General features: G+C 43.7%; 1 protein-coding gene across 1 annotated transcript in view; it reads right to left on the reverse strand.

The window, feature by feature from the left end:
* SLCO5A1 (solute carrier organic anion transporter family member 5A1) overlaps positions 1-13,287 on the reverse strand; it is a 189,126-nt gene that overhangs the window by 33,864 nt on the left and 141,975 nt on the right. The window contains exon 6 of the mRNA XM_073583864.1: positions 5,897-6,095. Coding sequence (XP_073439965.1) covers positions 5,897-6,095 — 199 coding nt within the window. The remainder of the gene's footprint in view (positions 1-5,896; positions 6,096-13,287) is intronic.

Below are 13,287 nucleotides of genomic sequence, written 5' to 3' on the forward strand. Positions count from 1 at the left end.
AGACTTACCGCGGGTGAGCGCGAGGGAGAACAAGACGGAACTGCCAGTATCCATCGTGGCCAAGGGTCATGAAGAGATCAAATCGTGTTATGTTTGTGAGTTAAGAACTGAAGAAGACAGTCACCCGGTCGGGTCAATTGTGGTGAGGGAAGTGTCTGTGGTCAAGCCAGAGTCTTCTGTCCAGGAGGAGAGCAAGACCACGACCTTCAAATCTATGATCGAGGTACCCGAAGACATGCAAGAAGCCTGTGCGGAGGAAGGTGTACATGAGGCTTTCAAAGAGGCGGTCAAAGCGTGTGAGGTGCATTGGGCACCTGAGACTCGGCAGTTGGTGGTAATATCAGCCAGAGAAGATACATCAAACCGAGTAGCTGTCCTGAAAGAAATGCATTTACAATGTCTCCACACCAAACAGCTGGTCAGGCGGAGTAATATGAAGGCTGCTCGATGCCTAGAATTAGCGAAGGAAGCTATGGATTGGCTGGGTTTGCAGAAAGGTGTGGTTCCGGTACCCAAGGCTCTGATTGGAAGAATCATTGGAAGATCCGGGAAGGTAATGCAAGACCTTGTGAATATCTCCGGTGCGGTGAGGGTGAGGATCCCTCCTGATGATGAAGACCAGGTATCCTGTGAAGTGGATAGGATTCCCATCATGGTGGTTGGCTCCGTTGAAAGCCTGAGAGACTCTCAGATGCTCCTGGAGTATCGAGTGGAGTACCTGCAAGAAATCGAGCAGTTGAGGCTGGACCGTCGGCGAATTAATAAAGAAATACGGGATACCAGGTGGCGGCCACCTCCAACCCAGGATGTAAGGACCCGAACGGTTCCTCCAAGAAGTGACATGGCAAATGGCCGAAGAGTGCCAGCAAGGGGTAGTTCGACTGGCAGGATGACGTTGAAAGACCGTAGTTCCTGTGAGACACTGAATGGGTCAGACTTAGGCCAGACAGTAGGCCCGATTAAAACTGATGACCGTACCAACCGGGAGAGCCGGTCAGTGAGAGAAAGGTCAGGTGACGAACTGCACTATAAGAGTGTAGTGACTAAACAGTGTCTGATGACGCAGACAAACCGGGACTGGAGGGTCAAAGACAATGACCGGTATTATGACCGCTGGGAGCGGGGGAGGCCTAACGTAGAGATGAGGCTGTATGACAAATGGAGACGTTCTCTCGACCCAGGGGGCAAGGTGTAGTGAATGCCCGGTCTCGAGAGCCGGGGGCTATGCTGTGTTCAACCCCACAGGTTTGAACATAGGGGGGAGGTATGTGGTGTAATGACCGCTGTGTCCACTAGGGGGCGCTGTGCGGATGTCCTAGGAGAAAGGATGAATGGCAGAATCATGAAGGACCGTTATGTATCTCAAGGTGGGTGGCCTTGAGATGGAGACTGATGCATTTATTGACCAGCAGTGATACTGCTGAGGTGTCGCTTCTACGTGTTAGGGAGAAGTCTCCAGGTAACAAGAGAGTTGGGTGGGCCTGGTTACCTACAAACCCACCCAAGGGATGTGTCGGGAAACGCCTGCAGTAAAGATGTGTGAGTGCTTGAAGGACCTGTGATGAGGTCATAGCCATGTGACCCGGTGGGCGTGGCTACGGACAATATAAGGCGGCCAGGGTAGGTCACATGTGGTGTATGCAGGGACCTGGTTGGTCCAGAGCGGAAGGTCCCGCTAGGAGAGTTGTCTCCTGGCACACAGCAAGAGAAGTGGCTGTGTGGAATGGTTGCCAGCGTCTGGGAGTTCCCAGAGGAAGGAAAGGAACGTCTGTAGTGAGCTGTAACTGCCATGAGGTAATCCCTGAGAAGGGTGAGGAATCTGTGAGGCTGAAGAGCCTGAGTACTGGACATTGAAACCCTGTGTGACCATAGGCTTAACAGAGGAAAGCTCTGTAGTGGACGCTATGCTGATGAAATGAGCTGTATGTTATTGGTCACGGTTTATGCTGCATAATAAACCGCAGGGACTGATATAGCTTTATGAAAACCTGTGCCGGACGTGATTATTCGCTGCCAAGCGAGTGTTCCCCAACCCTGAATGACAGCGCTACCTCACACTTGCTTTATTTGAAAACTCCCTGCTATTCTCCACATTCAGGTAATCCCTAAATGTGTTTTTTTACTTTACTTCCAGTTACATTTCATTTGTGTGAAGTCTGAAACAAGATCAGGGGGATGGCCCTGAAGTTGCTTCTGCATTTGTATAACCCCCACTGAAACAGGACATCCTCAGGGGGATGGCCCTAAAGTTGCTTCCACATTTGTATAACCCCCACTGAAACAAGACGTCATCAGGGGGGATGGCCCTGAAGTCGCTTCCGCATTTGTATAACTCCTACTAAAACAGGACATCATCAAGGGGCGGCGCTGTGGTCACTTATCGCTGCTTCTTTCACTGCTGTCCCCTGAAGACATTCGGAATTAATCACGGTGATGGAGGCAGAAAGAAGTGACCACAGTGTCCCATCTTCTACCACTACCATAACACTTCTTTTATCACCTGCGCCCTTCAGCTTCTGTGCCCACCATCACATTGGTTCTGCCCCCACCTCCACTTTTAACTGTCATAAGGGACCAGTGATAGAGGTAAGTGACAACAGCGCCGTACCACAATTTCTTTAACCACCCGGAAAAGAATCATCATCAGTTGGTGGCACTGGCGTCTCACTCACACTGCTTCTATCTCCTATACCCCACACACCCCGATGAAGTCTCATTTCAGTGAAAGTGGTAGCGCAGGCAAAAGCAATGTGACGATGGGCACAGAAACTGCGGGACAGCAGTGATAGAAACAGTGTTGCTGCATCACTTCTTTCTGCCTCTGTCACTGCAATTAATTCAGGATGTTGTCAGGGGATGGCGGTGAAAGAAGCTGTGGTTTGTGACTGCAGCGCTGCCCCCTGTTGACATCCTTTTAGACAGAGAGTGATAGAAGCTGCGGGGAAGTTACTGCAGGTCCATCCTCCTGATGTCATTTGTTGTAGATTCTCCTCAAACAAAACATCACAAGAAGTAAAGTAATAAAGACAAACATAGGGACTACAAGGGTAGGGGAAATAGTAGGGAATTTTCAAATAAAGCAAATCACAAGAGAGGTCAGGGCTTAAAAAAAGTTACCGTACTTATCCAGGGCCTTTTATGTATCGGAAAACCCCTTTAACAGTCTAGTTGTTAAACAAGGGGCATTTAAGTTCCCCTTCCCAAAATTGGAAAAACTAGACAAAACCATTCAGTGTTAGATTTGTGTAGACCTCATCCCTTTTTGGACCGGGAACTGCCCTAATTTACTAGGATTCATTCAGTAATTTCTAAACAGTCCTGTCCTGGCAATGTTGTTACTATAGGATTGAGACCTCGCTTTCCTTGTCTACTAAACTCCAAATCAGCCTCGTTATACATCCCGACCAGCAGCTAGGCTTTTCTTCCCTCTTTTGTCCTAGATTCGTATCTAAATACCCAGAACATGCAGAGTTACTTGTTGGTGCTCCATCTCCCAGTATCTAGTTCCTATGTTATATGCCCTGCCATCCTCTTACCCTAAAGACACCCCTACTACAAGTGTAGGAGAAGGGACACTGGGATGTAATGCTGACTACATCGGTTATCACTCATCTTTCTAAAAAAAAACAAAAAAAAACAGCCAAAACAGTATCTAGATTGCCAAACTATGTGCAGAACAGGTTAGAGAGACCACAAGTAAAGAACAATGTCAGGACTGTAACCTCATCCTTCGAGGTGGATTATAGCTGTCAGAGCTCTGAGAGCTTCAGCCACAGACCTGCACTCACAAAACCATTAATGCTTCAAATTTGAAGGAAGTGTTACATTTCCCTGCCAAATGCACATGGATTTGTGTTATAGTCTGTGAGCAGTTTGTAATTAATTTTTATTCATAGTCTTGTTAGGACAGTTCCAAAAATGTTTGACTAGCCTGCCGAGGTCATTCCCAGTACTCCCAGTAGTGCTATGCTACACCAGCTCAGGTATGTTAAACGGACACATCCGCTGCTCATCTCAATCTATATCTTTTACCGTCATTGATAAAATGATGTTAATGCAGTTCTCTAAATCCAACCGACCACTGAAGAAATGTAGTAATTAAGGGTTATTCTCATCTTGACTGATGACATACAGTAGCAGTAGATTACCAAAGGGCTACTAAGGAAGCCCTCCTCTTCCCACCAAAGTTTTTATCCCCTCAATATATTGCAGTAACCACATTATATAGAGCTGCGTACTTACAATTGCTCATTTTGCCTTTCTACTCAGAGAATTCTTCTCTTTTCCATTAAATCTGACATCACGTGATTAACAACTGACTAGCTGAATCCTTCTAAGCTTTATGTAGAAACAGGAGATCAATTTTCCCTGTATGAGTCATCAGTCACTGCAAAAGTCAATGGCAGTGGGAGGAGGCAGCAGCTGAGTCAGGAGGTGAAGAGGGGAATGATAAATGCAGGGACAAGAGACTTCATGTTTCTACATAGAGCAGAGAAAAGAGAAGAATTATCTGGGTAGAAAGGCAAAATAAGTAATTGCAAGTACACAGTGCTACTGTATATAATGTGATGACTGTGATATATTACGAGGATAGCAACTTTGATAAGAGGAGTAGTAGGGCTTCTTTAAAGGGTTTTCCTCAAAGGGACAACTCTAATTCTAAATGCCATATGCGAGCATACGGATATCACAGTGGAAAGTTGCTGAGCAAGAGCGTCCCTCACTCCCATTCATGTATTACATGGCTGACAATTCATTAGAATAGCTGGATGGTAAAGGAAAATTTAAATCATGTAACGTAATGTAATATCACTAGGATCTACCACCACTTAATGATCGGTTATTATCTGTGTTTTGCAAGTGAGTAGAGCCAGGTTCAGTTCCCTGCACAGCCATGTGGCCGGACACCGCCGTGCAGGGAAAATTTACCATTGGGCACAGCACTATGCTAGAGCGCACATAGTGGTATGCTCATTCTTAGGATTGGTGGGGGATACCATTATCCTAACGATATGCTATCACTTTACGGCAATAGAAAACCCCTTTAAATCCCAGCTAACAATGTAATACATGAGTGTTCTTGTTCAGTCAAAGCACCAGTCATTTTGCTTTTTGGCAATGGGGTTTCCAAGTATGGGAGCTTTCTGTGTAACATCCATATTAGGGAGACAGTAATATATATATATTTAAATGACCGCATGACCATTGCAGCCAGTCATACATACAGGCATCACTGCTGACACCACTGATTGGCTTCTGCAGACAAGTTAATGTATTGTATGGTACAGGGAATGAATTGTGTGAATCCTGGCTCAGCGGCCACACACGTAGTCTATGGTCGCCGGTCCAGAGTCTTGCAATCCTCCTCCTAACTGTGGTCATCCCTGGCACTTCGTCTTATTAGTAGACCCCACGTCGTCATTATTTGTAGCACAATCCACACAGGACATTGTGCCAGGCCATCAGAAGAGGCATGGGGAATGCCAGCAGGTGGGAGGACGTTTTCAGGGCTCGTAGACTACACACATGAACTCTCAGCCAGGGTCCTGCAGGGTCTTTTTGTTTAACTATACGCGACATGATGATCGCAGTCAAGTTATCATTGACCATTTAGGACCACTCCAGTTGTGGTGATGGAGGATATTTAACTGGTAAGTATTTCATAGAACTCCCTGCTATGATAAAAAGAAAACAACTCTGATAAATGAATACCATACCAGCCACCATCTATGGAAATGTTCAGAGCCCCAGTAAATGGGCAGACCTCTGGGATTTTGGCAGCACTAACGATACGTACAGCATGGGCTGTCAGGATATTGGCTCCGGGTAGAGTCATTGGCAGCACTGTGTCACCACAATGAATGGTCTCCGACACTTTTATTTTCTGCATACTTACCCAGTAGTATAAGGTATATTGATTCCACCAAGATTGATACTTTCACATCCCACAATGAAAAGGGTGGAAAAGCAGAGCAAGGAGACGCCGCTGCAGATCATGGCCAGTTTGGCTGATTCCCGTGCACTTAGTTTCAGCTTCTTGATGATGTAGCCACCAAGCACAATCCCCACACCAGCACTTGGGACAATGACAAGGCCTAAAAGCAGAAAAAGAATAATCCTCATCATCTTCTTCTCTCACCTGATTTCCATCTGATTGTTTTCCGCTCCCACCACAATCGTTTATTTACAATATATGTAAGGAGCATCGATACGTTTTATTACTCTGGACACAGAGCTGTCAGCTGTAATAATGCAGGACGACGATTAAAAATAATGACGCTGATTCGGTTGAGCAAGAGGTTAAACTGAATTCCCCCTTAATCAAATATTATTTTTGATCAGCTTATTGCATATCACAGTTTATGTTTCTTTTTATTCTTGTCAGCTTTTTATTGTCTAATACTAGTGTAATATGTCCAGAAACAGTTGTGACTCTCATGCTCTGTAACTTGTGATCCATCCTGTTTGAGTGGGCGGTCACTCTTCATCAGCATTCTGCCAGCACTGTAGGTGCCTGCATTGTCCGATTGCTTGCCTGCTCCAAACTGAAAGCCTGTTATGTACTCCATAAAAACGGAAAAGACAATTTCCATCGTACTCTCATTTTAGGAAACATCTGTCTTTATTTTCCAGCGTGCTCTATGACTAAGGGCGCGGTAGGCACCAGAAACGCATTGGAGAGGTTCCTGTATATCATACTTGTATAGATTTTTAAAGATATTTATTTTTAATAAAGCTTGAAGATTTTTTAATAGATGTGCCTGTCCGCCTCTGTTTTTGTATTGGACCTTTCTGTGATGTGTGTGCACAGGCAGAGACAACTGCGGAGATTATATAGACTATACCTGACAATGGGCAGCTGACGACAAGTAGAACAGACGGGACACTCATATTGGAAGAGATAAAACAAGATCCAACCTCATCTATAGGTAGTGGCACATACATGTTTTTTGCATAGCATGCACGGAAACCCTCTCAGAATACAAATAATGCAAATTTGACATGCATATTGGTCACTGTAGCATTGGCACTTCATTTTCTAACACTACAGGTAATTACAAGGGAACCCTTCATGGTTTTGTAGGTCAAATTTGAAACCCGATGTACGAGGACCAGGCAACATAAGATACTGGAACTAGGAGAACCCAGACCCCAGAATCAGTCACGCACTCAGCCACCATGCATTCCATGGAGCACCTGCTATGCATGTTACCTCCAGTTTAGGCCTTGTTTCCATTTATTCATCCACCCAGCTGTATTTTTTTCCCCAGCTTGTTTCAATAACGTTGGAGGGAAACTGATGTGGGAAGTGATCCCTTAGTTTTTCTATACACACAGTAATCTCCAGCGATCTCAGGCAGGAAGGTAGTTATAAAAAATATTCCTCTATTTCTTTTAGTTAAAAGAACATGTTACAGGTAGTGGATACACCAGTGGATGGTTAAAAAATCCAACGCGTTTCAACTCAAGAGTCTTAATCATGGATTACCACTCGTAAGACTCTTGAGTTGAAACGCGTTGGTTTTTTACCATCCACTGACGTATCCACTACCTGTAACATGTTCTTTTAATGAAAAAAAATAAAGGAATATTTTTTATAACTACCTGCCTGAGATCGCTGGAGATTACTGTGTTTGGACTTGTATCCGCCAGGCCAGGGCGGCTCCGTGCGACGGTGTGGTTCCTGCTATCCGGAGGACGCTAAGGGGTGAGCTGAAACCTTTTTTTCATCTTAGTTTCTCTATGGGATCATTCCCGTTCATCCGCCACATTAGTGGATTCCCCAGTTTAGCACCAGCCGAGTCCGGGTCAGGCTTTAAAAAAAACTGACCATATGCTACTGATATCTGGTAAGCCAGCCATGCAAGAAATACACAAAGTAAATAGCAAAAATAAGATAAAAGCACAAACATTATTTCACATAACGCAAAACAGACTCCTTGCTTAAACATATTACAAATTAGACAAACCCCAGGAATTCATTAACCCAATCAAGGCACATTTTTGGATTTTTTTCATACATGTGGTTTAAAGAGCTGTAAAAAAATTTGCGTAAGAATTCAAATGATTTTTATGTCTTTTTTTCGTGATGTGTGAGGCCTAATTTTTATATTATTTTTATGCGCTTTTTATTTGTTGGGTAATATTGGGATGCGAGTTGTGTTATTCTGTAATGTCTTTATTGTCTGTACAAGTCTCCTCTAAAATGTAAAGTGCTGCGGAATATCTAGACGCTATAGAAATAAAAAATATTATTATTAATATTAATAGGATCTTTTTTCCCTGAATGCTAGAACATTTTATATTTATCATGTGTTGAGATCTATTACTGCAATGAACCTATTCTTAAAGGATCTCGAGTTTATGTCTTGTTTTATTCAGTGGGTTTACAGGGGATAAATATTGTGATATACTCAAACCGTATTTGTGTGCATCAGTATTTTTCTTGTATTTGGTATTAGTAGTGAATATAAGGTGTATTCCAGTTTAAATAAATTATCCATTATCCACTGAACTGGCGATCACTGTTAGGTCGGTGTGGATCTGACTGCTGGGACTATGGATTACCGGATAAATTCAACACGAACTGAATTTTACTCAAATTTTACAAAAATCCACAAATGCAAATTTTTTTTGTAATAAGCTTCTGCGCATATTCAGTATTTTCTGAACTGCACAGGGCTATTAAAAGGTTCAAAAGTGTTTAGAAAAATAATAAAAATTCTTATACTTACCTCAGCATTCACTTCTCTGGCTCCTCCGCTTCTCACCATCACGCATCTGCTTCTCATCGCAGCCTCAGATCTCTGTTGCTCATGCTCAAATCACCAGGTCTCCCACGTTGAGGCCAGGACTTCCTGATGTCTCCACAAATCGAATTTCCAAGGAAAATAAGGGTAAACAGGCAAATTTGAATTTTGCCTGAATTGCTCATCTCTAGCTGGGGCACCTAAAAATCACCAGAATTGGTGTAACGTTCAGCTCACCTTCTACAATGTTATAATCTTTATTAAATGGGATGGCAGTGTGCATGCATGACCAGCATCATGTTTAGCTGCTCAATGTTGAGGTGATTTGTTTGGGTGGAATATGGGGAAATGGAACCCATGTTCCAGAGATCAGGCAGGAACCACACTAATCTAAGTTATCACATATCCAGTGGATAGGCAATCATTGGTTTAACCTAAGATATCCCTGACACATTTGCTGCACTACAACAAAAATATTGTACTTATTTAGACATCTTGTCCTGTTTGGATTGTATAACTATTCCTATTCGTTTCTCGGAGTCAATTATATCCAAATGTTTCTACGGATGACATCCAAGTAATTGTAAGGATGTCTTTCTATTCTAAGTACGGTACATGCTCATGCACAAATACTGTTCTAAAATTGATGTTGTTCAGTAAAGTCAATGGAGATTGCAAACAGTGCTGGGGCCAAAACTTTTAAAAGGGTTGCACCTGGTGTGAAGGCCTCCAAGTGTACCATACCAATCAAGGTATTTGTAGTAAGCACTGGAGAGTAAGGTCTCTAAGCAAAAACAATCAAAAGGGCAGATGGGATTGGCAGTACATATCAAGGTTGAATTTCTGCACAAGGTCTCACACTCTTCAGAGCCATTGCACATTCAAATCACCGTCCCAATGTTTCAGGCTCTGTTCACATATGCGTTGAAGCCTACAGAAGCATTTCTTTAACACAAAAAAAAAATATCATGACTAGTGACGAGCGAACCTGAATTGTAAAGTTCGGGGTCCATACTGGACACCAAGTGGCCGAACACGGACATCTACCTGAAGTCCTTGGTACTGTACGGGTTTGGCAGCCCGAATAAAGCTTATTGAAGGCTGCAGCGGTGTGGGTACCTCGGCCCATCAAAGCTATATCAAGTATTGGCAAGGCTGTGCTCATGTTAAAAAAAAATAAAAATAAGCCATCAGCTGTCTGCTTTATCTTGGCTGGTTATCAAATATAGAGGGCCACCCACGCTGTTTTTTTTCTTCATTTATTTAAATAGATAATTTTAAAAAATGACAAGGGGTCCATCCTATTTTTTACAACCAGACAAAGTAAAGCAGACAGGCTGTTATTCTCAGGCTGAGAAGGTCCATAGACATTTAGATTGTGAGCCCTATCGGGGACAGCGATGATAATGTGTGCAAAACTGTAAAGCGCTGCGGAATTTGTTAGCGCTATATAAAAATAAAGATTATTATTATTATTATAGATATATGGCCCTCCCCAGCCTAAAAATAGCAGCTTGCAGCCGCCCTAGAAAGGTTGCATCCATTAGAGGCCCCAATTCTGGCACTTAGTCTGGTGGAGTAGTATTTTGGGATTAATGTCAGCTGTGTAATATCCACTGACATCAAGCCAAAAGGTTAGTAATGGAGAGGTATCTATAAGACACCCCCATTGCTCAACTTGTAATCAAAAGCAATAAACACACACTCAGAGAAAAGTCCTTTCATTGTAAAAAGCATTCCCCGACCCTTTTTTACCCATTTATTACATTTAAAAATTAAAATAATCCAAAGGGGCCTGCCGTAAATCCATCCCACGACAATCCCCGACTATGCTACATCCGATAAACTGCGGTAACCTTACTGATGACACCACTTGCAGCATGAGAAATTTACATGAATCCGACACAGGCAACATTATTGCAAACATGTCGGTTTTAGTAAGAAATGCTGCAGTGGCTCATAGAAAACATACTTTGAAAAGCTGGCCAGGAACTTGGCACCTCGGATTACTAGTCTTAGGGGTACTTCACTCATAGCAAGATCGTTAGCGAGATCGCTGAAACGTCACAGGTTTTGTGACGCAACAGTGACCTCGCCAGCGATCTTGCTACATGTGACACATAGCGGAGACCGGCCCCCCGCTGCGATATTGCTGATCGTGCTCGAATGTCCTAGGCCATTTTTTAATCGTTGGTGTTCCGCTGGCCAGCATGCATCGCTGTGTTTGACACCATAACAACGACGAGCGACCTCGTTGGCGACTCAGAACTCACGTCTATTGAGGTCTGAGTCATCAGAATAGCTGCTGTGTGGCAAGGTCCCAATGATCGCCGAGGTCGCTATACGGATCGCTGCATCGTTACTGCGTCGTTGAGTAGATCTGCCTGTTTGACAGCTTAGTAGCGACCATGTAGCGATGTACCAGCGATCCTTACCAGGTCGTATCGTTGTCGGGATTACTGGAGCATTGCTATGTGTAACGGTACCCTTAGGCTGCACCTGGCAGCCTATCCCCACCCACTTCCCTAGATTGACAGGTTTTTCCCTATACAAACATATAGGGAAAGACCAGTAAGTCATGGTGAGTGGGCAAGAGGAAGCCACCAGGGACCTGCCCCAGAGGTGTCATCCAAGATGTTTAGCTCCTGGATAACTTTTCAAAGTATGGTTTTTCCTAAACACCCCAGCATTTCAGAGTAAAACATCCAAGGCTCCAACAACACAGCCAGTGTCCGATTTATACTGACTGTGGTTCTAATTAGCTGTCAGGTTTCCTTTTAACACAAGAAAAGGCATTGAACTTGTATATTTAGTTGTTGAGTTACACCTTTCTGCATCGTGATATCTTTGTTATTTTAAGAAATGCTGCTTCTGTACATTGTTGGTTCCAGCAGTTGTGAAGATTAGAATTATTCTTCACCTAAAGTTAGCAGAAAACATGCCATAACCAGTAGAGGGAAAGCCGACGTCTGATGTTAATATTCTGGGGAGGAGGCAATAGCCATAAAGGTTCCCAGGCTATTAATATCAGCTCACAGATGTTTGCTTAACCTTTACTGGCTAGTTTACAGGGGAACCCCAGAAAAAAATTGACATGGGGTCCACCTATAAAATCAAACCAGCATAGGATAGGCAGACACCTGCAGGCTGATTTTAATAGCCTGGGAAGGCCCATGTATATTGGCACCCCCCTAGGGTAAAAATATCAGCTCTCAGCCACCCCAGAAATGGCGCATCTTATAGATGCACTAATTCTGGCACTTAGCCTCGCTCTTCCCATTTGCCCTGTAGTGGTGACAAGTGGGGTAATATTTGTGGGTTGATATCACTTGTGTATTGTCCGGTGACCTCAAGCCCATGGATTAGTAATAGAGAAGCATCTATAAGACACCTATTCATTAGTAATCCAATAGTTATATGGTAAAGACACAGCCAGAATAAAGTCTTTATTTGAAATAATGACACAGACTCCTTTATTGAATCTTAATTTACCATACTTACTAAACGCTTAATCCCCGAATCCTTCTATCTCCTTTAACAAAAATAAAATACTAAACCAACACAAATACTCCATGTCCGATGCAGTCCAGTTAAAGAGTGTCCCACAACGATCTCACGTGTAAAACAGTTACATCGGGAGATGTGACTGCTCTACCCAAACCCCGGTAATACAATGACAGGAGGTAATCCCTCCCGCAGTGTATCACTGAGAGTTCACCGGAGTTCGTGCTCTCATGGCAATACCGCTGTGTGAGAATTTTCTCACGCAGTGGTGCCACAAGTGACAGCACGAACTCCGGTGACGTCTCGCGACGTGACTGTTCTACAAGTGTGATTGTCGTGGGACACTCGTCATTAAATGGACTAAGGCGGACAGGGAGTATATGTTGGTTTGTTATTTTATTTTTGTTGCAGGATATCAAGGGCATCGTGGATTAGATGTTTGGTGAGCATGAATTTTTTTTTTTTTGTTTTACAATTGAACACAGTCGCCGGATGATGGGACTATTATCCCATCATTAACTCATGCTGTCACTGTTATATGTGACAGCAGACATAGCCAGATGGGAGTAGTAGTCCCATCAGATGATGCCTGGCTACACACAGACACCCACAGACAGACACACACACAGACATCCGCAGACAGACACACACACAGACAACTGCAGACAGACACAAACACCCGCAGATTGACACAGACACCCGCAGACAGACACAGTCACCCACAGACAAACACGCACATATTCTCCGCTCACACATATTCTCCGCCCACACATATTCTCCGCCCACACACTCTTCCTCCTTCCTTTCCGTAGCATTTTTGGCAGGCAAATCCATAGCTAATCCGCAAACCTTTTTACACCTGCGGTTTAGCTGCGGATTTGACTGACTCAATGTAAGTCAATGGGTGCAGAAACCCTCCGCAAAAAGAATTGACATGCTGCGGAAAATAAAACACTGAGAATCAGTGCAGAATTTTCCGCAGCATGTGCACACCAATTCTGCACTTCCATTGATTAACATTGCTTGAGCTACT

The sequence above is a fragment of the Dendrobates tinctorius genome, unplaced genomic scaffold, assembly GCF_039654945.1.
Source record: "Dendrobates tinctorius isolate UK_male_01 unplaced genomic scaffold, ASM3965494v1 ptg000082l, whole genome shotgun sequence".
Classification (NCBI taxonomy): Eukaryota; Metazoa; Chordata; class Amphibia; order Anura; family Dendrobatidae; genus Dendrobates; species Dendrobates tinctorius.